This window comes from Mya arenaria, chromosome 14 (assembly GCF_026914265.1).
Source record: "Mya arenaria isolate MELC-2E11 chromosome 14, ASM2691426v1".
NCBI classification, from domain to species: domain Eukaryota; kingdom Metazoa; phylum Mollusca; class Bivalvia; order Myida; family Myidae; genus Mya; species Mya arenaria.
The window spans coordinates 10,209,559-10,237,311 of record NC_069135.1 but is presented as its reverse complement, the minus strand read 5'-3'; the positions used below and the strand labels follow the sequence as shown (position 1 = coordinate 10,237,311).

The following is a 27,753-nucleotide window of genomic DNA, read 5'->3' as shown; positions in this document are numbered from 1 at the left end:
GCACTGAATTCTGCAAAACCACGATTTAAAACCATTCTTTTTCGTGCAATTTTGCATTTTGTAAATGGTCATAGGCAATAACATGCTGGAAGAGAACGCTACAAGTGTGATGTATGCTGGCAGGAAAGTGCATCATGTTCATGTACAGCAAAAACATCATCCAGACAAGTGGCATGTGTGTAAAAGATGTGGAAAGTCATTCCGACAAATGTCATGTGTGTAAAAGATGTGGAAAGTCATCCAGACAAATGTCATGTGTGTAAAAGATGTGGAAAGTCATCCAGACAAATGTCATGTGTGTAAAAGATGTGGAAAGTCATTCCGACTTAGCTTGATCTATATTGACGCAACAGAAATGCGGGATAGGAAACTATTGAAGTACTATTGCATGTTTTAAGAGAAGTAAAAAGCTGATCTACGTATCAGCATCTTTTATTATGTCATTGAGTAAAATGATGAGGCACATCATTTAAATTTGCTTTGTTTACATTGTTCTAGCCAAATTGCTTTGCTAGTTTTTAGCTTCGTTTTCCATGTTTAATGATTTCGTGATTGATCTGTGATTATTTTTTAAAACGTTAATATTAAGTGTCTGTCTTTTTATAACAACTCCAGCTAACTCGAGTTTTAAAAGAAACAACATCATTTATCATGTTTAGTTTTAACATACGTACATAATAAATAATACATATTATAAAACTAAAGTGATATATATTACTATTGACGATATCCTATCGATATTATGAAAACAATAATATAAATAATATATGTAAGAAATAACAAGTACATTGAATGACACATGTGTATCTCGTACTATATATAATTGCATGTTCACATGTAACTGTAACCGTTCTACATGTAGAAAGAACTTTCGTTGCCAACTCCGGTATTACATTGTTATTTTTCTTCTCTCTTATGCAGACATCGTATATTTGAGTGATCTGGTTCTGACATGTTTTGGTTAATTATAAGAAATGTTATTTATAGTTTTAATCGTAATCATTTAATACAATGGATAATGAATATTGTTTTTTTTTAAGATTTTTCGAATAAAGTGAAGCAACTCTTTCAATTTCAAAAGCTGATTTTGATTGATTTGATTCCCCTTTACAGCACAACGGATTATCAATTTATTTTTAGTTAGAAATAATAATTTTAAAAGCGATCGGGATTTACATACTGCATGCCACCAAGTGAAGGGTGATTAACTGTGTTTAAATTGAATGTTTTTCTGCCATGAATCAAAATATTTTGTGAATATGTACTTTGCAAAAAAATACCTTAAAAAGTTTTAAATTTATTTCGATTAGCTGAAGTGGCAGAAGCATCTACCATGGCCGCTCGTTTAAGATAGATTCATTCCAACCCTCTCGCAGGGCGTTTTGCGGAAAATATTAGTACATTTCACCTTCGAAATATTGGACACGAGAGCACGTCGGTAAGCCAGTAACGAGGCTTGCCGAGATACGTCGTTGCTATAGTATTTTGGAGGCTTAACATTACAAAGTGGTTGTTTGCTTCAATTTATTCACGTTTATTTCAAAGAGCTCAGTTCGTAGCAAAATGCTTAATCTCAGCAGTTTAGTATTGGCGAATAAATGCCCGGTTTGGCCACAACCATCATAATATATACACAATTGGCCTCATCAAAAACAACAATTAAACACATTAATAACTGACAAGTATTAGTTTTAGCTAGACAAGATACACATTTATAGTATAAAATAGATAAATCAATACATTACACCAAATCTAGAAGCAGATAGCAAGAGTATGTTTTTGTCATAGCACTAAATACAAATTTTGAGATTCTAAGCTTATTTCTAAAAATCTGACTGTGTTTACTACACATAATGGATACAAATGTGTTAATAGTGTTAAAAGATTGATTCAGGTTGTACTTAGTTCTCAGAAGAAATGTAATTTAAGGATTACATATTTGAAAACAGTTGAACGGATGGTTAAAAACATTTATGGAACATGTGTATCTTGAACGTGGCTATTTTGGAGACCAAACATTCATATAAAGGATAATTATTGGTTTTATAATAATTCTAAGAGAGCAATATGTAGCACAGAGTTAGCACCAAGAACTACATTTGAAACGAGTGAATATTTACTTATTTTTTTTGGATATACCAACAAAAGCATGAAATAAGAAGTGATATTCCTACTGCGCATTGTAAACAATGTTTACAATTACAGTATATTTTACTTTTCGTTTCACTATGTAACAACGCAATTCACGTAGTCAAAGTTAACAAACGTTGAATCATGATATTAAATATCTACAACTTGTCAAGATCCAGTGATTCTTCCACTTGAATGCAAATACAGCGAGCACCATTCGTCATCTTGTGGCGCTCCAGACCGGGCTCTGGGTGGAACAGGCGGTCGACGTTCGATTTCAAAAACGCATCGAATAGACGAACGGTGTAGTCCTGGCGAATAAGTATCGGATTTATTAAAGGTAGAATTCATGAAAATATGTGAGAGCCATAATTGATGAAAGAAACAAGCAAATTCGTTGAATTGATATCCCCCGCCTGATTAGGCAAAGTTCATGGATTGGAAATGAAAAGTAGGTGGAATATTCCTATATTAACATGTATATGGCTGCAGAGAAATGGACCGTTATGAACGTTGGATATAAGTTTGAGTTTGTTTGGAATTATTTGAAATAAAAGTTTTGTATAGAGTAACATTTGTAATAGTTTCTATGAATTTGAATGATTTTAAAGTGAAAGTTCAGATATGTCTGAAGTGACAACAGTAAATAGTGGAAAATGTCACCTGTTGATCATGTTCACTGTGTGTTATTTTCAAGCTCATAGGAGCTTCATGTTGGTGATTATTGATCATAACCTATCATAATCGATTATAATGGAAGTTGATGGAAGTAAATCATCATAAAATACATATATTTATTATCATGTGTTCAGTAATACATGTATGAACATAATCCGACCAATCACTACCATGAAATGGTTTCGGACAATATTTTTGTAAGATTTGACCTAGTGACCTCATTTTTTATCACATGTGACCCAGTTTTGAACAGGTCAAAGAGTTCATCAACGAAAACATTCTGATCACATTTCATGAATATTAGACCATACATAATGCCTCTAGTATGTTCCAAAGATTTCTCTAAGATTTGACCTACTGACCTAATTTTTGACCCCATGTGACCCACTTTTAAAATAGGTCGAGATATGATCAAGGGGAACATTCTGACCAAGTTTGAACATTTTCTGATCAATGCCTACCAAGATATGGTACCGGACGGACGGACGGACGGAAGGACGGAATGACGGACGGACAACGCCAAAACAATATCCCCCTCCCGAAATCTTTGATTCGGCGGGGGATAATAAAAGTACGTACAACAAGTTAATACTAAGCAAAGGTACATGTATACATACTTTACATTATGACAAACTTACTTTTAACGTTTCATCCTCGGCCTTCAATTTTTGCATCGCCTCTTTCCTTTCACATCGTCGAATAAAATATGCCTAGAATTAAAAGTGTGGTGTACGGAGACGTAAAGGTGACAAACGTGTTATTTTTATATCTTTAGAACGACTAACTTTTCTCCCACCTCAGATAAGTAGATCCAATAATTTAACCATGATAGAAATTCTTATCTTGCCCACGAGCGAAGATAAAATGCCCGTATGGAACTCCTATTTAATGGTCGCCACATTGTTATTACCTCCCTTGTTGAAGACTGTCGTCTGTAGCATCATGGAAACCTTGTCTTGTGGCAATATTTAGAACGCTAATTAATTATTTCTCGCTTCAAATGTCACCATGAAACAGTTTCCATGAACCTTTCAAGAAATAATGCTTCACTCTCCTTAGAACTTGAAGACCGATATGACTATTTACATAACCTGAATCACTGCGCGCATATCCATGACAACCACGAATTATCGCACATCCATACGCAATTATTTTCACTAAACACAAAAGAGTTCCAGCAAAAAATACATTTTTACTTAATTTTGTATAACTGAGATGGGAGAAAAGGCATCTACCATAGCCGCTCGTGTAAGATAGGTTCAGCCCGACCCTTGCGCAGGGTGTTTTGGTAAACCTCGTTTCCGCAAAACACCTTACGCTCGGGTCGGAATGAACCTATCTTACACTCTCGGCCATGGAATATACTTATAATCTCGTATGACATATTAAACTCTTTAAAGCGACGTATTAGCTTGTCTAAATGACGTATGTATCTCGTCATAACTACTTAATATCTCGTTTCTTTCATGCTTAACGATGAAATATGGGAATTTAACAGTGAAATAACAACAGTGAAAATATCAATTTGATATTTTCACTGCAAAATAACGAGTGAAAATATCAACTTTCAGAACTACTTTTAAATTCCTTTGTTGTTACATGTACTTGCCTTGATCAAAACAGAACACTGGACTTCAGTAAATTATGTCAAAAAATGTTAAAAAAAAATAAAGAAATATTTTATAAATTTAAATAAATATATAATTGGAAATTAACAACTTACCGTTTATTACCGGTTTTTCCGTTTATCAAACATTTTACTGATCTTTGAAGCTGAATGTTCGAACATTTGCTTTCATACCAAAGAAATTACAGACAAAAACAACTGTTCGAACATAAATAAAATTTTATATCATCGTTCAAATGTATTTTGAACTGTTTGCCGTTGTAGTACGTAAAATGAGCTTCCTGTCCAGAGAATTCACACAACAATTTACAGATAGATCCGGTATTTTTACCCCACCCACAACTCAAAATGCGTCAACAAACTAGCGTGGCATTTACTCTTTATCTGGAAAACAAACATTTTAAAGCGAAACAGACTGGTCTCTGACAGTAAGATGACTGAATATTAACTTACTATAAAAACACGCGTACATGCAGGCTTTAACTAAGAAGAATAGTTAAAATCCATTGAGTATCCACATTTGTTTTGCTAACACATTTGACCTTCCAAATTTTCATTCTTTAAATAGCGGCGTAGTAATTTGGTTATGTATTCATGCCCATCTTAAAATAAAAAGTGTTTTCATTATTTTTTGGAAAATATGTGCACTAATAATACTTCATTGTTTACTGTTCATAAAGCTTTGCAATAAAAAACGAGCGAATATTAAGCTATAAGAATGAATAGCAGAGACCTATTTCTCAGCAAACCGAAAGTAGAAAAGTTGATAGCTATAATTATGCAAGAAGGGCGCCCCACGGGTAGCGGCGTAAAGCGTGAAGTTTTCAAAAAAGGGGGTAATTCAGAAATAAATAAAAAACAAATATTCTCCGAAAATAAGCATAAAAGAAACAGAAAATTTGTTTATTTCAGTGTAAGATCGTATTTAATTTCACTCGTGACCATAAAAAAACTACATTTTCACTCGTGGCTTCGCCACTCGTGAAAATATGTTTTTTCTATGACACTCGTGAAATAAAATACGATCTTACACAGAAATAAACAAATATCCTCTATTTATCTACCAAAGGTTACACATTTAGACATATGAGAACATAATTATATTCTAATTTTCAATATGGCATTCAAATTAAAGAAACAAAAGAAAAAGCACTATTCTTGATAATAAGTCTCCTGTCAATGTTAAAGCTAGAAAGATACATTTAGATCTCGCTTATACGACCTATTAGTAACTCGTTATGCACAAGTCAATTGTAACCACGCCCCCCCCCCCCCCAGGTCCGGGGAATAGCGGGGACTTTGACTTTCGGTCCAGCCAACCCCGGGTAAAATCCCCGCCCTGCGGGGACGAACTGATGGTAAAATCCCCGGTAAATGCCCCCGCACCCAAGGGACCTAGGTAAGGCCCATTCCCCGCTATATTTTGCGCGTAGTCAAAACCACCGTATTGACCCGGCACTGCGGGGCCACCTGCAAGGTAAAAACACGGCCCATTTCCCCGGTATACCCCCGGACCTGGGGGGTTGGCGTGGTTACAACTGACTGGTGCATTAAACGACTTGAATAAGGTATCTCGTTAAAACGAATTACGTGTCTCGCTCGTTAAAACGACATGATGGTTAATGTGGATTTGCGAGAGGGGATAGTTATAAGGAGATTCTAATTGACCAAATATGCCAAATAAATATTTAAAAAGATACTTGGAGCGTTTTAAACGAGATAGTTAATCGCTTAAACGAGATACATGAGTCGTTGTAACCAGTTTTTAAATAATTTTAACGAGAAACGTGAACTTGTGTTAACGAGATACGTGAAGACGTTATAACGAGATACGTGAAATCGTGTTAACGAGATACGTGAAGACGTTATAACGAGACACGTGAAATCGTGTTAACGAAATACGTGAAGACGTTAAAACCTGATACGTGAAATCGTGTTAACGAGATACGTGAAGACGTTATAACCTGATACGTGAAATCGTGTTAACGAGATACGTGAAGCCGTTATAACGAGATACGTGAAATCGTGTTAACAAGATACGTGAAGACGTTATAACCTGATACGTGAAATCGTGTTAACGAGATACGTGAAGCCGTTATAACGAGATACGTGAAATCGTGTTAACGAGATATGTGATGCCGTTATAACCTGATACGTGAAATCGTGTTAACGAGATACGTGATGCCGTTATAACCTGATACGTGAAATCGTGTTAACGAGATACGTGATGCCGTTATAACCTGATACGTGAAATCGTGTTAACGAGATACGTGAAGACGTTATAACGAGACACGTGAAATCGTGTTAACGAAATACGTGAAGACGTTAAAACCTGATACGTGAAATCGTGTTAACGAGATACGTGAAGACGTTATAACCTGATACGTGAAATCGTGTTAACGAGATACGTGAAGCCGTTATAACGAGATACGTGAAATCGTGTTAACGAGATATGTGATGCCGTTTTAACCTGATACGTGAAATCGTGTTAACGAGATACGTGATGCCGTTATAACCTGATACGTGAAATCGTGTTAACGAGATACGTGATGCCGTTATAACCTGATACGTGAAATCGTGTTAACGAGATTCGTGATGTCTTTTTAACGGGCAACCAAGTCGTTAAGCAAAAACAGTAAATTGTTTAACGAGATAAAAAAACGTAACACGTATGTCACCTTTATGCCACCCTAGAGTTAAGTTGTCTGCGTCCGTTGCTTGTAAAAGGAATATGAGTAAAATATTATTTCATTTATCAATATTGCAAATGACTCCATTACACACAATGAAATAGTGGGAAGATAAATTCCATAACTAGTTAGTAATATACTCACCATACAAGGATTGAAGTTGTACCGCATTATTCTTAGAACGTCCCTCTGTCAGAAATGTCAAGGTTAAATGTATACGTAATAAACACTGTCGTAGATATGAAAATAGACGGTAACTGAGATATATTAAAATCTTAACTTGAGAAAGTTATGCTTGATGCTAGCTGAACATAGCATAACTTACACAATTAATAATATTCAAAATGCAATTTAAGTTCCATTTTACTTATGCGTTGAACCGACTATCTAGCTACTAGTATTAAACTATTAAAACCTTATACGTTAAGGGCCGGCCACAATGCAAACGTCGTCAACAGGACCAACATTTGAAATGTTTAAAAAAAATAATTCTTATTTAGTTTTGAGGTTCAATATTTAGCAAGCATAATTCATATATCCGTTGCAACATGTGAAACTGTAATTAGCAGTTGAGCAATTTGTACGAAAATATTTTATCAGATTTCTAATCAAAAAGCATTTAGGTTGTCCCGGAAATGTCTTAATACAAAATGAATATCTCTTTGAGTCAAAAATAATCGGAACTTCCCAGTCAACAATGTCTTGAGCCTTTAAAGTGAATGCAGATATTTTTAAAATAAAATACTTGCATTTATGTAACCAGGAAATGAATTTCATCCACTATTTACCATTATTGTTTTGAATAACTCTTATTTGAAAATACATCATCAAAATCTCTCAAGACAATGTTAATTAGGAAGTCTGGGGCATTTGAACTCAAAAACAAAGAAATAATGTCAACATACTTTTCCGAAAGAATGTGAATGCTTTTTGATACACAATCTGATAAAATCTTTTTTTTTAATTTGTTCAACTCCTTAGAAACGTTTTAATTTTTGACCTTCTCTACCTACTATTGCACTATGTACAGCTCTTCAGAAGAAGAAAAGGATACATCGAGGTCATATAAGATAACGAACTTCAGTTTTCTTGCCCTTTTATTCATCACCCATAGTTCGTCCATCATTCTTCTCCATGCCTGCAATAATAACGTGTTATGACCAATTGTAAATTACGTCCAAAATTACTCCTCAGTATGATGCATTTTATTTAACTATTAGTTATCTGCAATGTTATTTTGTAAAATACATTAGTTTGCGTAAATAGCAGAAACAATTACCTTTATTCGCAAACCATTCGTTAGCTGAGAGCACGGCAGGCAGTCCGCGCAACAGCATAATAGAGGTACCATGCATGTCATTGATATCCAAAGTACCCAACCTGATATCGTTTTTGGTGAATAGGCAGAATAACGTTGCGTCCCGTGAGCCGCCGCCACTGTGGTAAAGACGGAACTGACCAACATCGACACGACCAACATTAAGATGTAAACAAGAAATGTTATAAACTTGAATCTGTTGAATACGTGCTGGTATCGGACAAAGGCCGATTTAGTCACAACCTCTTCCAATGTGTCCAAATTCTGTGTGCTCAACTGGAAATAAAGTATTATAATGATATGCTAACGATAAGAATGGTCGGTTAATCACAAACAAGTTTAAGGGCTGAATTCAGAACAGCCACTCTCACTTACACTCCAACCACATTCCCGTAAGGGACACTCAAGTTATTGAGTGGTACAAGGGGAGTGACATTCAAGTGATCTGTCCGTATTCACACGCCTCACTATAACACTACTTCATCAAGTAACCAATATAGTACAAATACTTGCATGTTCCTAAATATCTGATATGTTCCATCTTTTTTTACTTGTCATGTACATTTAGCACTCACACTCATCCAGTTTGTATTCACAACCCAGCTTCAATATAAGAAAATCAACATTTAATATTCAATATTGAAATTGCACCAGATTGCGCCGAAGGATTCTCGATTTTAACCGCTCAACAAAATGGAAATATTTTGACCCCAAAAAGCTCTTTTAAACAGAGAAAGAAAAAGCTCCATTTCTGTGCGAAAAGGGGTCCCTAACCAGTATGCAAACTGCTGACACTGTCATTGGAATATAATTGTCCGCTTAACGTTCATCCTTGTACCTTTAAAGCTGCACTCTCACAGATTGAACGTTTTGACAACTTGTTTATTTTTTGTCTTGGAACGAGCCAATTTTTGCGAAAATCCATGAGAACCAGTTATTATAGAGTGCTGACAAAAAATTAAATTAGAGATTTTTATAAAAAAATGATGTTTTATGCATTTTTCTTAAACCGTTCATAACGGTTTAAGCCATAAAACATTAATTTTCGAACGGAAATATGAAAATCTACGATCTGAGTTTTTGTCAGCAATCTTATATCATTGGTTTGCAGATATTTACGCAAACATTTGCTCTTTCCAAGACAAAAAATAAAAAAGTTGTAAAAATAGTATATCTGTGAGAGTGCAGCTTTAATGTTGTAATTGCCGGGATTGTAAAAATAGAGCCATCACATATTTGAAAGGGGTGCAATTTGAAAGCATGTTATTAAGTTATTGGCAACTGATGTAGCAGGCATTTTTTATTATTATTGTGGCATGACGTCTTTGACGAATGTTTTGCTTCTCGTTCATTGACTTGTTCTGTGCAAGTATGGAAAGTTTGAACTTAATGTTTTTAACGTTTTTTAACAAAACCATAAAAATGTCATAATTTCTTAGTATACCAAGGGCCATAAATATGACAATATTTAAGCATAAGTTAAATAACTTGTCACAAAAGAAGTTATAATTACTTTGAGCAAATACAGAACGTTTGAAAATATCTTAAACAATTTTAAGGCATAAACACAACCATAATAATTTTTAAATATACAAACGGCCATTAATCTGACAATATTTAAGAATTAGGTACAAAACTTAGTTTACCTAACTTGTCACAATTTTGGTACTGTAAGTTTGAAATGTAAAAAATCGATATCTTGAACGGCTAAGATAAGTTATTAACAAAATACAAAAAAAAAACGCGAACAGACAGACATACAAACCGGGTGATTACTATAGGACGGATCACCTTAAACCTGTTCCTCCAAATCTCTTGTCTGTCGAGGTAGTCCAATACAAGCCTGTATCTTTTAAAGCTTAGACAACCAGCGAAAGGCACCAGCTTAAAGGACAACGACTGGCCATTGTTGACTGAAAGTTAACGTACAGTATATGTATTATTCATGGCAAAAGTTCAATGTCAATCATACTCTAAATGTAAAATAATTATTAAGATTATTCATTATTAAGTCACCAAAGACGAGTTTCCTTAACATAACAAAATTATTACTTTTTAATCAAAATATGCAATTTAATTTTACTTTTGTTTCCATAATTTCATTGATTTTGATTGGCAATTGCCTAACCAAAGTAAATAGCATTCACTTGCCGGGTTTATTTTTTTAAATGACGTCACAAAAATGACATCACGACGTTACATTGCTCACGCGATCTTCAAATTAACACAATTTAAGAAACTTTTTTCAACGTTTAGTAGAAAAGAAACAGAATTGTGTTGAATTTCGGTGTGAGATATAAAATAATCTTTCACTCGTGATCAATACAGCTGAAATTCAACAAATAAAACTCACTGTTTTTCAGCTCCAAACTCGTGTCTGAAATAGATCCATATCAATTCGCTATATTTAGAGTATTGATTTGTGTATAACTAATCGTTTGTAAACGTCTATTTTAACAGGTGAGAAGATCCAAGAACTCTTAACATAAATATATACATGTATAGCGTGTTAATGCACCAGTCAATTGTAACCACGCACCCACCCCCCAGGTCCGGTGAATAGCGGGGACTTTGACTTTCGGTCCAGCCAAGCCCGGGTAAGATCCCCGTCCTGCGGAGACAAACTGCGGGGACAAACTGCTGGTAAAATCCCCGCCAAATGCCACCGCACCACAGGGACTCTAAGTAAGGCCCATTCCCGGCCAATTTTGGCGCAAAGACAAAACCACCACATTCACACGGCACTGCGGGGCCACCTGAAAGGTAAAAACATGGCCCATTTCTCCGGCTATCCCCGGTACACCCCCGGACCTGGGGTCCTTGGTTACAATTGACTGGTGCATAACTGTTAAGGTACCAATTTAAGATTGTGCCCCTCTCTAGATCCGCCACTGGCATATCTTAACAGATTACGATTGCTAGAACGATACTAGTATGAGTATATGGTTAAACACATCGAAAATTCCTTTTTACTTATAATTTTTAAGGCGCATACTCTATTTCATTTCGTGAATTATTTCATATTTACGAATAAAGCAATCGATTAGGCCACTAGAGCAATTCTTATTTACTTTCTGACTGACAGCGAAACATGTTCTATATGTATATAAAAATGAAGTAAATTAATAAAATCACAATGATAAAATAAATCAATTTATTAGAATTTACACAGTACACTTATTATAATGATTACCTGTTTTTAATAAGGCATCGATGATCTTATGGTGCATGTCATTTACATCATCGTTTTCTGCATCGATCCAGGTGATGTGTTTTATCGCATCCGGCACCTGACATGGCTCGATTTTTATAGGGATTATAGAGTAACCCTCGCTTATTCGGATGTGCAGTGCCTCGTTAAGTTCATGAACAGCATATGGACTGTTCACAAAGTCTTCGGATAGAACAACTAGCATATGTCGGCTTCGTCTGATAGTGTCAATCATGTTAGTCAATATGGAACTCCCTGGTGTAAAATCACGCTCATGGTAACAACATCGCAATCCTGCCCCCTCAAGGTTAGCGACAATTGTGTGCACATCATGTAAATTCTCCCGAATATAACATACAAACAAATGGAAATCCTTATCCGGTGGAAGATCGGATATATGAGGCAAAGTAGATTCCATCGTAAACAAATACTGACGTGGAAGCAAGGGAGATAAGAAAATAATTCCTAGTTTTGGAATTTCCACTTTCGTTTTCAAAAGCCGATATGTATATTAAAACTATACAGAATAAATTAGCTTTTGGATTTACACGTATGTGATTTAAATGGAACCGAGGTTTGAACAACTTCGGCGAAGCCAGTGATTCGGAAATGGATTTCACCATTGGACTTTTTACAATATTACTTCAGGTAATACGTGAACTGTTTTTTTTTAGAAAAATACACCTTGTTTGAAATTGTGGTAATATATGCTTGTAAGTGATCACCTAGACGCAAACGTATTTGTGATTGGTATTGTGGTAAAGGTGTTTGCCTTCCACTCATGAAGTGGTTTCGATCCCCCGCCAGGTTAAGTGGTCTAGTGGTTAAGGCGTCTGTCTCGCACCTATATGGTTGGTTCGATCCCCACTTGGGCGAGAGTATTATGTGGTAGTGGCGTCTCAGCCATAATGAGGGTTTGATACCCATCAGGATGAGAGTGGCCTCTCAAGGCGAGATTGATCCAGTGGAATGTGTGTCGGCCTCTCGTCCATGAGATGGTTTAATCCTCACAAGGCAAGAGGGGTCAAGTATTTTCTGCCTCTCACTCAGAATCACGTGTAAGCTCCTCTCGTTTTTTGTTCCACCTTTCCACGTTTCTAAAAGCCGTAAGAAATAGGTTTTTGAATGTATAAGCTGAAAGATTGGTTGTAAATTGTTAACAAATTGAAATTAGACAGTTGTGTTACTTGAAACTGTGTTTAGTCAAAATATACCGTTCTTTGACCTATTGTAGCTAAATCGTTTTAGAGTTTTTTCATCTATTTCTTTACGACGGCGTGTGCACATAAATTTGAATGACAAACACATAATATTTGCGCGTAGAGTCCAGTTGTATGCTTTTTTTAAAGTTCAATATTTAGCAAGCATGTTACTTTTATATAAAGCACAATATCCAATACCAGACTCTTTCAATCACTGTTCCGTTAAAAATTGATGGCGGCACAGCCATAGAGGCACTGGCAATTATTGTTTACCCAACAAAGCACCAACCCTTTGTTCTTATAAATGTCTACTCTCGGGGCTGTAACATTCAGGCTCTTACTACACTCGAGAGTAATATACGGAGTAAAACAAATATAATGAAACTGGTATACACTGGGGACTTCATTGCACATCACCCAGTGTGGGGTTGCTCCAAAGTCTGTAAATACGGTGAGGACGTCTGTACTTGGATGGAAGACTCAAACTTGGTAGTCCTGAATGATGGTGCACCCACCAGGTTTGATGCACAAGGTAATTCCACGTGCATTGTCAGTGTCTGTTTGGCAGGTGTCGCGTCATGGGGGGTCCTAGACGACAATCTTGGGTCGGATCACTTTCCTTGCCTTATAGTCCTCCACAATGTTAATATCGGAGGGTCAAATTCACATGAGACTTGCCAACCATCCTTTAACTTTGAAAAGGCTGATTGGTGTGAATTCAAAAGATTGTGTCTGGGACTCTCTCTCTCTCTCTGACTTTGATCTGGATGAGCTGGAACATTTTAATCGGAAGTTGACTGATAATATCCTATCCATAGCTGAGAGTTGTATTCCCTCCTCTTCCGGTAAGCGGCCCAAACGTCAAACGGTCCCATGGTGGACGGACGAATGCTCCAAGGCTGTACAGGGTAGAAAAAAGGCATTAAATAACCCTCACCTAATAATTTAATTTTATATAGGTCTTTGGAAACATAAGTTAAGAGGGTGATTTTAAGGGTCAAAACTCAGAATTGGAAAGATTTCTGTGAATCTGCTAGGTTAAATAAGTCAAATAGTAAGGATTTTTGGAACAAGGTTCACAGAATAAAAGGTCATTCTACCTGCCCTGTACCACTACTTAAATACAGAGACAAAATTGCTAAAAATCCCCTTGAAAAGGCTCAATTTTTAATAAAACATTACAAATCAATATTTAGTGATAGTAATCTTCCACCTGAAACTTTGGCCTTCCAAACACGGTTCGAGAAAGAACATAAAGATATTTTAAACGAGCCAGGGGACAACTCAACATCACTAAATTTACCTTTCTCACTTAGTGAGCTAAGGTCAGCCATTGCTAGCAGGAGAAAGTCCGCCACTGGGGCTGATAGAATATCCTATCTGATGTTTGGGCACATGCCGGATGCAACCCTTCAAATCTGGCTGCATCTGTATAACATGGTCTGGCGGGGTGGGGTGGTTCCTTCCGAGTGGAAAGCAGCCCATGGTGTGCCTCTTCCAAAGCCTGGAAAAGACAAAAGCGACCCTAAGTCATACAGGCCCTTTAGTCTAACATCTCATGCGGGCAAACTTCTCGAAATCATGGTTAAAAACAGACTTGAGCACGTGCTTGAATCCAATGGAATTCTTAACCGCTTCCAATCCGGGTTTCGGAAAGGACGGAGCACATTGGATCAGCTTGGTCGTCTACAACACGATGTCACATATGCCAAAAATAGAAGTCGCTATGTCCTTGCTATTTTTCTGGATTTACAGGCTGCGTTTGATTTGACATGGCATTTTGGAGTACTCCAAAAGCTGCGGAAATATGGCATAACTGGTAACTGTTTTCACTATCTCAGAGCTTTTCTAGAGGGCAGAAAGATCATGGTCAGGGTTGGGGGAGAGATATCGGATCCCGCAGAACTATCACGAGGAACGCCCCAGGGGTCTGTGATCTTCCCCATTCTTTTCTCAATCATTATCAATGAACTTCCTGAAATAATAAAAAAAAATCAGGTATGGTTATAAGCCAGTTTGCCGATGACTCCGGCACATGGCGAATGGGGTCCAACTTGAAAGACCTGAAAATAAGAGCACAAAAAGGTCTGGACTCCATTTGGAATTGGTCCATAGATTGGGGCTTCAAAATATCAACAACAAAAACTGTAGGCATGCTGTTTGGCAACAATCCAAGGCAAACCGTGGACGTATTTTTAGGAGGTCAAAAGATCATCTTTGAAAAAGTTGTACGTTTTTTAGGCCTTTATCTTGACCCACGTCTCTCATTTGTACAACATTTTAAGATCATAAAAGAAAGATGTGAAAAGGACTTAAATCTAATGAGAATGTTATGTGGAACAGGTTTTGGGTCAGACAAACACAGTCTACTGGTCATATATAAGTCCTTAATACGTTCAAAAATAGACTATGGTGCTCAAGTCTATGCTAATGCCTCGCCAAACAGTCTTAAGATCTTGGAAAATATACAAAATAAAGCCCTTCGAATAGCTCTGAGAGCCCTTCCCTGTACCCCTGCATGCATGCTCGAGGAAGAGGCGGGGATACTTCCCTTGACCCTGCGGAGGAGACAACAAATCATTAACTTCTGGGCTAGGGTACAGTCCCGGAAAATAGGTAACCCTGTAAGTGACCTCTTTGGGACCGGCTTCTTCATCAAGGCAAAATATGACAAGGGTAAACATAGAGCGATGCCTTTTGGCGCTTACACCCAAAGCATTGTTGAGGAGGCCGGGCTCAAAGATGTAAGTGTGGCAGACCTGAGGCCGTCTAAGGTTCCTCCGTGGACCCTCCGGGACCCTTCAGTTGACATTTCTATCTCTAAAAAAATAACGAAATCAGACCTGCCGCACCTCGTCAAAGCTGAAACTCTCTCTCATATTGATCAAAATTATGCTGAGCATTTAAAAATTTACACAGATGGATCTAAAAACCCAGAAACCGGATGCCTTTTATATTCCATCCAAAAATATCAAAAATATTAAAAGACTCAGCAACCATCTCTCCATATTTTCGGCTGAACTTTTGGCAATTAAAGATGCACTGGACTGGGTTATCAGTAACAAGCCCATACATACTGCTATCCTCTCAGACTCGCTATCATCATTGCAGTCTATACAAAATAGAGGTAGCAGCTCCAGACCTGATTTGATAAAAGACATTTTGGAACAAAATAATAAGTGTCTGGAGAAAAACTTAAAGGTTACCATGGTATGGGTCCCAGCTCATGTCGGCATGAAGTGGTTGACGGGCTTGCAAAGGAGGGCACGTCATAAATGAATGGCGGTCGGCGAGGACACCTAAAACATATATTAATACATTTGATAGGACCTCTGTGAGTCTCCAGCCTCCAAATAAATATTCTAATTTATTTAGAATTGATAAATGCATAACGAGGCTGAGACTGGGCACATCACTTCTCCCAGGAAGTGCTGGGAAATATATTCTCAAAAGTGATCCGAACTGTGCTCGGTGTGGAGTGACCTGTGACACTTCCCACAATCTGTTACACTGTGACACTTACAGGGGCCAGAGGGCAGAACTTAGGGCAGCCCTAACTTTTTTCTGGTTTGGATTATAATATAAACAATATTCTAAACCCCAGCAAGGCTGCCCAAAGGTCTGTCTTCAGGTCACTTGCCAAATTCCTGGTTGACTGCCAGATAACCGACAAAATTTAGACATAATATACAATGTGTTGTATATCATAATACACAATATGTTACATTATTTTTAATTATATTTTTATTTTTATTTATAAAGGTCGGTTGTCTGGAAGCTGTCGGCACTTTTAATTAATTGCCCCATAACTGGATTTAGCATTTTCTATTAAAAACTGTCAGGAACAGTTTACTTTATATGTTGTTCATTTTTGAACATCATATATATATAATCTAAGCTATTATTTATATTTTTAATTTTTAATTTATATTTCATCTTATTTAATTATTAATGTTACCCCTTTTACCGGCAGCTTTATCCTACCCAGGTCGGGAAGGTTCCGTTCAGTACCCCAAGACTCCTAGCAAAAATAACATTGAATTATCTATCATAAATTGAAAAACTAAGTGAATAATACAAGGTCTAGCCAAATATTCTTAGTAACAAATTATACCGGTTGGATATTAGTAACAAAACTTTGACCAACCACAACTAAATCTTAAAAGCTTAAACAGTAGCCTTACAATTTTGTTTACTATAATCTTTATAGTATTCACCGTGGGAAACACATTCCAACGGTCACGTGATTTTCATTGACCAAGTTTGTTTATACTCTCGATCGTGAGAAATACCTATCGATCAGTAGTATATATCGTAGTCATATAATTGTGCACACTCTGACCCGTATACATACTACTAGTGGTGTGTGTTTTATTTAACAATCATTGTGAATTTAACGGTAAAATTACCCTTCGATAGTCCGTCTGTTTAATCCTCCGCCATTGAGTGAATTTGTCACGTGACACTTTCCTCCTACATGGTATCTCCTTCAATGGAGAGTATTCAAGTAGCCTAAATCACAGTTTGTTTGGAAGTGGTCTTAGGGGCCATGATGGTCTTAACATTAGGACGCTAGTGCATCTCTACAGGACATATATATCACCTGTTCTATTATAAGGACTAGAACTGATCCAGCCGAGTGCCGGTCAAACTGACAAACTTGAAGTGTTCCAGAAGAAATTCCTGAAACAACTACTGCAGTTACCAAACAACACAGCAAATCCGGCGGTGTACCTGATCACAGGATTATTACCAGTAGAAGCTCAAATCCATATCCGAACATTAACTTTTCTTTATAACTTGGCTGCACAGGATCCATGCAGTATTGAAAGACAGCTATTGGAAAGACAATATGCTATGAAAACAGTCGACAGCAGCAGCTGGGTTATATGTGTGCAAAAAATACTGTGGAAATATGACCTTCCATCTCTGGGTGAGTTCCTAGAACAACATACTACTAAAGCCAGTTGGAAAACACAAGTATATACAGTAATAAACAAATACTGGGGAGAGAAGATATCCCATAGTTTGAAACTTTACAAGTCATTACAATACCTGGCAGATGACAGTTACATCCCAGGAAATGTACATCCACTCTTCAGAATCGACTACACCGCACGGGAAAGCGAAAGGTTAAAACCAAAGCTAAAGCTGGCAACAGGAACCTACATTTTACAGACTAACAGAAAGAGTTTCAACCAGCATGGAGTCCCAGATACCTGCACGCTGTGCAACTCCGAAGCCGAAACAGCTGAGCACTTTGTGTTAACCTGTCCAGTGTTAGAGGGTGTCCGCAGGCCAATTCTCAGTGACATCATCTCGGAACTGGACCAGACGTTTAACATCGATTTTGCAGCGCAGAGCAACGCCCTCAAGATACAGTACATACTCAACTGTTGGCCGCTGGTTGGTACAAGAAGACTTAATCCAGAGGAACTACGACCTTATGAAACACAGTGCTGCAGGCTCCTGTATAACCTGGACCTGGTCCGAATCCGAACAATTGGCGCATCCCAACCCAGGAGAAGAAAACCCAAAGCAACACTGCGCCAAGGTCTGCCAGCCCCCCACAAACCAGTCAGTTGACACTAGTATGTTACGAGAATTTGGCTGACTATGAACTATGAACTATTTTTATGCCAGTGTGACAATATCTATTATATAGTGCGTACATACATAAACCTACGCGATAGCATTTTAAATCCTGTGAACTTTTAAACATAATATGTGCGTACATAAACAGTGATTCGTATATATAATTGACATTTTACGGGCGAAGGTGAATTTTTACTACGCACACCGTGCGGTTCTCCTAAGAAGGAGGGACAAGATATACAACAACAACAATAACAACATGGCACCTGGCGAACTCGTTCTTTTCTCTATCCCGGGGTGGGAAAAATAGTAATACTGAACGGAGCCACCCCTGTAGAATAGCACAAGCATTCACATTTAATTCTTTTATTTTTATTTTTCAAGCATTAAACCCCATACATTTATGGGAAGAAGGGCTTAGGGGAGTTTGTTTATAAGTTGTTTTAATAATTCACCAGCCGTTGTATATTATCAATTTACCGTTCCTCCGGGGTGAGAATCCTTTTTATGTAAATAATGTATATAACATTTTAAATTATTATATAATATTTTAACAGTGGCCCTGAAAAGGATCGTTTTCTTTCTTATAGTTAGTTAAGTCTTTGTTTATGCCAGTATTAAACTACCATCCGGAAACGGTTCTAATATTAATAGCGATATTTTAAATACACCCTGGAGGATCAACCAATCTCTATTTTATTTCATAATTTAATCAATCCTTGGCAACAACAACAGTTGGACACTTATATATACATGTATAACACACTTTTCTTTATCTTATTTTAATTTTTTTATTGAATATCGCTGTTGTATTATAAACAAGAAAAAAAAAATCACTCAAAGGAACAAAAAAATCCAGGCAAACGCACTGAGGCATAGTCCTCAGTGCAAACCAGCATATACCGCCCCCATCTCTGATGGGGGTGGTTTAGGAAACTAACTAGTGAGAAATCCGTCATTTAAAAAAAATAATTCTCACTAGCTAGTTGTTATAATGCCAAGGATACGTTGTATATATAAACACTTACTATTGTAAAGAATTTTAAAGTTTAGACATCTTTTTAAAATGTATAGCATAATTTCTATGATGTATTTGAAGTGTTTGATTTTAATGCGTATGTGATAGATTCTTAAGATATTATTTGAATATTGAATTTTTAACCAGAGATTTGTACATACTGTGTAGGAATATTTATATATATACAGTCCAAAGCACCCACGCTACGATTAACGACGAGATGTTTTAAATGTTATTAAATCTGTAGATATACTGTAAAACGTAGCGTGCTCGCCGAATGGGTATAACCCAATGGCGAGGGTAAATAAGCTTCCCCCCCCCTTCTGTGCATGCTAAATTCAAACGATTGCTTCGATTTTCATCGCAACAAAAAACCGTTAAATGTAACTTAATTATGGACACTTTTTAGATAAATGTATTATAAATATTGTACAAACATCGATGACCGCTTATTTTTTATGGTTTAATTAATTTTAATCGTATACGTCATTAAATAGGTAGCAGGTTAAATGTTTTAGGGCAGAACATGGACATCAAGGTTGAGCACCACTAGAGTATCCTGTGTCGCTTATCTGTCCTTAATTATTTGTTCGAAGGCCACGTATTATTACATTATCTGTAGAATGGCCATATTAGCTTTATTAGAACATGCAATTAATTTTGCCGAGTTTTGGGTTGTCGATTATTTATCAAATACAGAGACATTCCCCATTTGCTAGAAACCTTCTAAGCACCCTGATATGATGCACCATGTTGTTGATGAACAGATTCTAAGCGCGATACACCGTAAACGTTACATGTATCAGTGACATATTTCCTACACAGTACAATATATTAATTATAAAATATTAGGGCTACCACCTAAGTTACGTTGTTTATACTTTTCAGATACCAAGAGTCATATCCTTTATTGATGGGGGTTGCCCACCTGATAAACCGTTTTGTTCTGCTGTTGGATGCTCCTCTACCTGCCCAGAGCCTTATTTCGTGAACGGTTCTAACTGCGTGTTATCATGTGGCAACCTCTCAGTTAATGAACGGCAGTGTGTGTCGTCTTGTCCAGAGGGTCACTTTGTAAGAGAATCGTTAACTGTAGCCGGTGGTCGTCCGTACATGAAGAGGCAATGTGTTGAATTCTGCAACGAAGATGAGTACATCTTTAACACCTCATGCGTTAAAACATGTCCGTTAAGTTCACCATACATAGGGTCCGGGCAAGCTCCAGTGTACACAAAGACATATCACGGAACACGTGTGTCAAAAAATGTGTGTGGAACAGCATGCCCTTTGAATGAACCGTTGAAAGAAAATTTTACTGTGTTTGGCATAAATTATACGAGATGCATTTTAAGCTGCAAAACTATCATAGATGGAGACTTTTGCGTGTCTAAATGTAATGCAAAAAGGCCTGTGTTTGAAGGAAGATGTGTGGCAAAATGTCCTTTGTCACACCCGCTACTTAACTCAAAATATCAGTGTGTGCCTACTTGCACATCGTCGCTCGTTCTTCAGAAACAGGAGTGTTTATGTCCGCCACATCTACCTGTTGTATACGATGGACAGTGTGCAGCTAGTTGTAATAATTTATTCATGTACCCCAGCACTGATGTGTCACTGTGTGTTAATAGTTGCAAAGATACCGATTTTACCTTAGATCGGATATGCGTTGAAGTGTGTCCAAGAAACACGTCGTTGTATGTGAAGTCATGTGTCCTGAAGTGCCCTGTTCAGCTACCATACTGGTGTGAGACTGTTAAAGGGCAGGAGTGCTCTTTCCACTCAGGAAACATTAGTGACGGCCATTTTGTTTGTACAAACAAGTGTCCATCTGGTATGTATGTTGTAAATAATGTCTGTGCATCAACGTGTCCCAAGTTTTCGAACAGTGGAGAATGCGTTACGTCTTGTCCTACTGACAGACCATATGTTTTTAAAAACATCACATGTTTTGACACATACATAAGCAAGTCTTGGTATGATGATACTGGAACCATTTATTGTCTAAGCACTTCTAAAATTAAAACTGACCTTACATGTGTTGCCAAATGTCCGGCTGGATATCAGCTATATAGTAATGAGTGTGTTCTGTCGTGCAATGCTCAATTGGTATCGTTTAATAACTCATGCGTATCAGAATGTCCTGAGGGAATGTTTGTCGAGGAAACCTCAGCAACTCAAATATCTTGGCAAGACAATGGACATTCAATGTCGGTCAATGATAAAACGTACGTTGTTATAGAGATCAAAGAGCTCATAAATGGGAACAAGTGTGTTGCCAAATGCGACAAATTCATGTTTAACGGTACATGCATCGATACTTGTCCAGACTCTTTTCCGTTTGAGAAAAACGGGAGTTGCGATAACTATACCTGTGAATCATTTTACTACGAAGATAAAACAAACAAAGCGCACCTTCACTGTGTACCTCGTTGTTACAACGGTGACGTGTCAATTGGATATCAATGTTTTCAGGCATGTCCTGAAAGTGCCTATCAATATGGTGATATATGCGTCATGTCCTGTCCGCCAGAAGCACCTGTTATCGAGGTGAACATTTCATCGGAATGCGGAGGACAATTATGGTGCACGACTGGTTTAAGGCAGAAAATTTGCAGAAAGTTCTGCTCAAAAACACTGTTGAATATTACTGGCATAGCGAGTTGTGTTGACGTTTGCCCGCCACCATTGTTAGAATACAAGAAGAGATGCGTTAAGACATGTCCGCCGGAAGCTCCAATCATAAACAATACTTTTGTAGTTAATCAGCAGTGGCATTACGGCCACGTAAGAAATGTTACAAAATCCTTCAATGAATGTGTCTTTTCGTGTGATGTAAGAGGAAAACCACTGGATAAAAGCAAGTTATTTTGTACCAGCGAGTGTCCATCGAATTTGCCTTTTATTATTTCAAACATATGTTCTTCAGAGTGTAATGAATCGATGCTGAGAAATAATGAGTCTTTTGGGATAGAATGTGTACATGCATGCCCGAAAGGAAAGGTGAACGTAATTGGTCATTGTTTAGACCCAGCCAGTTGCGGTGACGAGAATGCGTATGCATATGATGGCAGATGTGTAAATTCGTGCCCAAAGGACAGGCCTTTTGGTATGAACGGAGGCAATAGAAGCTGTATTGCTGATTGTGGGAAAGATTATCTTTTTTCCAATGGAACGTGTATTTATATAAACAGTTGCAAAGAGTCCATGATTGTCTTTGAAGGTCAATGTATCGAGAAATGCCCAGGCGGTTATGGAATTTTTGACACATGCTACCACATGATATTTTTCGTTTTGTGGGTAATCGTAGTGTTTGGTTTGTTGATCGTTTTCATTAGACTGGGGAGACAAATCTTCAAGGAATACTTCATCGTATTGCGCATGATTGCCTCTGCTTCAGTAAGATTGTTTTTATTTTGTATTGTAGTGAACAACCTATTATTAGTCTTCCATTGACTTTAAAGCCGCTGGTTATTAATATTATTACAATAAACTGTCCGTATTTACGAACGAATGGTAGCTTTTACAAATTAAAATAAAATGCGTTTTAGTGAAGATTTGTAAATGCGCTTAACATTGATTTCATGAAAAACAACGGTTTGATAAATGGGAATTTCTGGGGTTCTCGAAATTCCCAAATCTATTGCTATGAATGAAATTCCAGAGTGATGGCATATTATAGTACCACATTCTGTCTACGTGCCGAGAAATGACAACTGTTTGGATTTCCCGCGAAGTTTAACTATCGTCAGCATGTTGTTTCGGGCATTGTATATGGGTCTAACTTATTTTAAAGTTAGCTTAAGATTTTTAGCATATAGATTATCCAAATGCCATAACCAATACTATTTCTTTATACGTTACAAAAAAATAATTAAAGTTTTATATTGCAAAACTGATTTCTTCTTTTGACATTTTCATTCACAATAATTTGTATGTGTACCTTTCAGTATCTATCTTCACTGACACACATACTTTCAAAAAGCCTTGAAACTAGTGGATTGGAACTAGAGAACGACTATGACACCGACAGCTTTGGTATTGATATTCAAGGTTTTGATGACGACGTACCTCTTTTGGTAAGTTCTAAGTAGCAGTAAATAAAGAAGAATGTCATCGAGACGTTGTCTCTTTCGCATATATGTTTGGTAGTTTTAGGTGGTGCTACAATACATTAGTTTTCGTTTGGTTGTAGTAACTTGGGGTGGCTGTAAAAGTCGCCGCGTCTTTTGTCTTCAAAGTAGTTATTTATTTTGTGGTCATTCGAGATCATAAAATATGACTTTGAGATTCATGAAATGAAATAAATCGTTTGCCATGCTCAGATACAATGATGATGTTGCATCGACTGTTGTCGAGTTAAATATACGTAACAATTTTATTATGTCCCTAGTAGCGGATCTTTATACAGTTAAACTTTATCAATTAAATTAAATGTTTGAACACGGTTTTAATATGTTACATTGTTACTTTCTATACACCAGCGACTGACGGGAATCGTTGATACGAGTGAGGCCAGCACTGAAGCCCAAACGTTAGCAGATGTCCATGCGACGGAAAGTGATGACGATGAGACTCTCTGTATATAGTTAAAACAATTATATATTTACTAGCCTATATCATTTCACCATTTGTCTCTTGAAACTTTGTGTATTATATTATTGGGTAAGGTGAAATAAAAGAAACAGTATCGTTATTTATTTTCTGGATTTTCAATACTGTCAATAGACAGTTTAATCAACATACACCACTGTTTTCAAACTTCACTAATGTAGAACATGTACATGTATTCGTATTGTCATGTATAAACTTCAAAGCTATCTTCATGCGACGATGTAACACATTAAAACACTGGATGAAACTTGAACAGAAATGACAGAAGATAAGATTGTAGCTGAGAATAATCTACATGAAGTTCAATAGAAAAGTCTGATTATTAAATTATTTTTTTTAGAATAAAGTGTATAATAATAATTTGAATCTATGAAAGGTCAACCCAAAAAAATGAACCATAATTACCTTTAAGTGACTATGTTGAAGACTTAATAAAATTTAAAATCCCTTGTTACTAAAAATAGAAAGTAGTGGAATCTCCAAAAGGGAACCATATAGCAAGACTTGCTGCCCTTTCTTCAAGAGTAAACTTTACATAACTATCAGATTTTAACATTTTGGCCATTTTGTTGTTGTTTTTGTTGTTGATCAATCATCCTCTTTGGTGTATTTTTGTAGAGGGTCACCCAAGAAAGCTTTCTGTGAAGTTTAATTTAATTTGGACTGGTAGTTTTAGAGGAGATGGGTTTTTTAAGCAAAATAGGAAGTTGGCCATTAGTGTTGTTGTTGTTGATCAATCGTGCCCCTTGCTGTATTTTTGTAGAGGGTCACCCAAGGAAGCTGCCTGTGAAGTTTCATTGAATTTGGACAGGCAGTTTCAGAAGAGAAGTTTTAAGCAATTGTTGACGGACGGACGGACAGACGCCGGACAAAAACTTATCACAATAGCTCACCAGAGCAGAGTACATAAAAATGTGTTCATACGCGCTGTCAAAAAACGTAAACAAACATCAGAAACATTGTTTCGAAATAAATCCTGTCGGTCTCAACAAACTCAGCTCCACGATGAAACGAATGGTGAAGAAGGCTGGGCTTAATCCAAACAAACGGCCCCCTGATCACAGCGCAAGAATATACCTCGTCCAGGAATTGAATCATGAATGACAACAATGTTCCTGCGAACCTGATTATGCATATAACGGGACACAAGAACATTGCATCTTTAAACAACCATAGCAACATAAATCCAAATCAACACAAGGAAATATCCAACATCCTGTACTGCAGTGGAAATACATGCACAATGCTCAGTCTATGTACACAGTTCGCAAGCAATGTTCAAGATCACACAGTCACTGTTTCCACATGAAATCTCACTTTATCTTTTACAACATTTTTGGTGCTCCAATTCGCGGAGGTAAAACTCATTGTGCATATCCATTAAAATGATAAAAATCCATAATGTAATCCAAAAGCTACAAAGCGAATTCGCACTACAGAAAGCGACCGTGACGCTGACTAACGGTCTTTTCAAACTTCAACCGCCAAATGACATGTACACACTCGCGTGATTACTAATGATGTCATGCAGTTAGGACATTGCTCTTATCATTGATTTGCTTGATTTAAATGGATTGAAATGTGTATTCTTGTTTTCTTTTAAGTGAAACTTTTGAAAATCGGTTGGTAATTAAGACATGACTTATGTTTTTTCTTATTGTAAATAAAATGTTTTTATGTCGGACTATTTTCTTTCCTGCGGAGGCATCCTAATAACAACGCAATGTAAATTCTTCGCTCAAGGACACGAGATTGTGTATTGAAGAAACTTTGATCTAGATTTCGACCGTAATTGAGTTATAATATCAATGGAATCTCAAATTCGGGATTATTTTGGCAAAGCCTCGTTTTTATCGTTTTAAAATGAACTCGTTTAATAAATTTGTTTCAAAATATACACTCATTTGAGATCATCTATTTATTTCTATTTTTTGGACTGCACATATAGTGTTATTACATCAAGTATTTGTTCAGGAAATAAGAAAATAAGATCATCTTAAACAGGACTTGGTAAAAAGCTGATTCTCCACTTGTTCCAAATAGCAAGTATTAAAAAGTAAAAATAAAAGCCAATGGCTCAAAATTTGACATTGCTAAACTGGTGCTTACGCTTTGATGGCAACATTTTCGTTAGTGATATGATCTTTAACGGAGTAAATGTTTATTGAAGAAGGGGGAAGTGTTTATTTCTGGTCAATGAATGCTTTGTCAAATTTGATAATGCTACTTCAGTCATAGTGAATGTATTTGGTGTGATGGCGAAATCACCTAGATAAACTAGTTGATCATCAAAATATTTTCCGTCAATCACAAAACTGCAGTACTGAACATACTGTAAAAAGCAATCTCCACACGAGCATATACTATCAAGTATCGTACCCTAATAATTAACCAATATCAAAGTGTTAAACAAAGTACGGTATTTTAACAAACGTTTATGGTAAGATGTAAAGAAAATTATGGCTTTGTCGGTTTCAAAAGCATCTCTCCGTCTGCAGATAGAGTTGGGATCTCTAATCATAGAAGTACTTGGGGTTTACCTATACGTTTATTATTATTTGTTTTATTGATAAGTTTCCTCAAGTTAATGCATACTTTGATAAGATTTACCTTTTGCGTTTTATCTTTATTAAGGATTGTTGGGATAAGAGTGAGGTTTGTGCACATAAACTGGTTTAAACCCCGAGTAAATTTACATTTTACTGACCGTTCCAAGGCGGTACCTAACAATTCTTGATAAACATACCATTTTATATATATATAGTATGTATGCACTGTGCTGTTTGTGGAGTTTTGTGCTGTTCTTCTATGTTTTTTGTTTGTGATTTTATGTTATATTTCTTTGGCGTTTGCCAGTGCCACTAACCCGAGTTTATGTTTAAACTTTTTGCTACTGAGCTTGTTTCTGTAGCTTTTTGCATACATATTCAATTCGGCATATTATTTTAACTTGTAGCGATAATTGCCAAGAAGTAATAGTTAACTTACACACCAAATCAAAATTCAGAAAATAACTTCAAGGTACTATTCCCTTGTAAAGGAAGAAAGGTGTTTGCTAGTGAAGCTCGACTTCATAAATTTCTCGAACGTCTTTGGTCTAGCCAATGCTTATGCGCCAGCGACTCAATATCCCGCGTTGATCAAATCTGCCGCATGCACCAAAAACACCAAATTAGTTAGATTTCAAATCAATAAATGCATCCATGCTAGTTTGAATGTCGTTCATTCAAACACTATCTAAATGATTGAATCAGTATACGTCAGGCAATCCCATTGATGGAGAAACTCGGGGATAAAGAAAGGAAGATATGGCCCATCTAGAAAAAAGACGGACGATAGGCAACTAGTTGAGTACATCACATGGCCGAACATGGCCGATCTAGAAATAAAGGAAGGACAATAGGCAAATAGTTGGCTACATCCCCTGGCCAAACATGGGCCATCAGTGAATAAAGGAAGGACAATGGGCAAATAGTTGGGTACATCCCCTGGCCCAACATGGCCCATCTAGATATAAAGGAAGGACATTAGACAAATAGTTGGGTACATCACCTGGCCCAACATGGCCCATCAGTGAATTAAGGAAGGACGATGGACAAATAGTTGGGTACATCCCCTGGCTCAACAGGGCCCATCTAGATATAAAGGAAGGACATTAGACAAATAGTTGGGT

At 36.9% G+C, this 27,753-nt stretch overlaps 2 protein-coding genes across 4 annotated transcripts; one reads left to right on the top strand and one right to left on the bottom strand.

The window, feature by feature from the left end:
• Positions 1-642: 642 nt before the first annotated feature.
• On the bottom strand, positions 643-17,373 carry LOC128217280 (uncharacterized). 3 transcript variants are annotated; one of them, XM_052924315.1, is made up of 13 exons: positions 17,266-17,373; positions 16,824-16,877; positions 16,063-16,155; positions 14,169-14,360; positions 12,701-13,755; positions 11,637-12,137; positions 10,797-10,820; positions 10,235-10,356; positions 8,405-8,719; positions 8,180-8,263; positions 7,270-7,314; positions 3,447-3,518; positions 643-2,441 (listed from the first exon to the last, which is right to left on the bottom strand). In XM_052924315.1, coding segments are annotated over exons 5-13 (1,317 nt in total). In that variant the 5' UTR covers positions 12,702-13,755; positions 14,169-14,360; positions 16,063-16,155; positions 16,824-16,877; positions 17,266-17,373; the 3' UTR covers positions 643-2,288. The 3 variants fall into 3 exon arrangements, with proteins under 3 accessions (XP_052780275.1, XP_052780274.1, XP_052780273.1); XM_052924314.1 differs by having other exon boundaries at positions 14,160-14,360; positions 16,815-16,877; positions 17,266-17,371; XM_052924313.1 differs by having other exon boundaries at positions 14,160-14,360; positions 17,266-17,371.
• Positions 12,116-24,162, top strand: LOC128217279 (proprotein convertase subtilisin/kexin type 5-like). Its single transcript, XM_052924312.1, has 4 exons — positions 12,116-12,302; positions 20,358-22,865; positions 23,417-23,545; positions 23,951-24,162. Exons 1-4 carry the CDS (start codon positions 12,264-12,266, stop codon positions 24,053-24,055), a joined length of 2,781 nt encoding a protein of 926 aa, XP_052780272.1. The 5' UTR covers positions 12,116-12,263; the 3' UTR covers positions 24,056-24,162.
• The last annotated feature ends 3,591 nt before the right edge of the window (positions 24,163-27,753 follow it).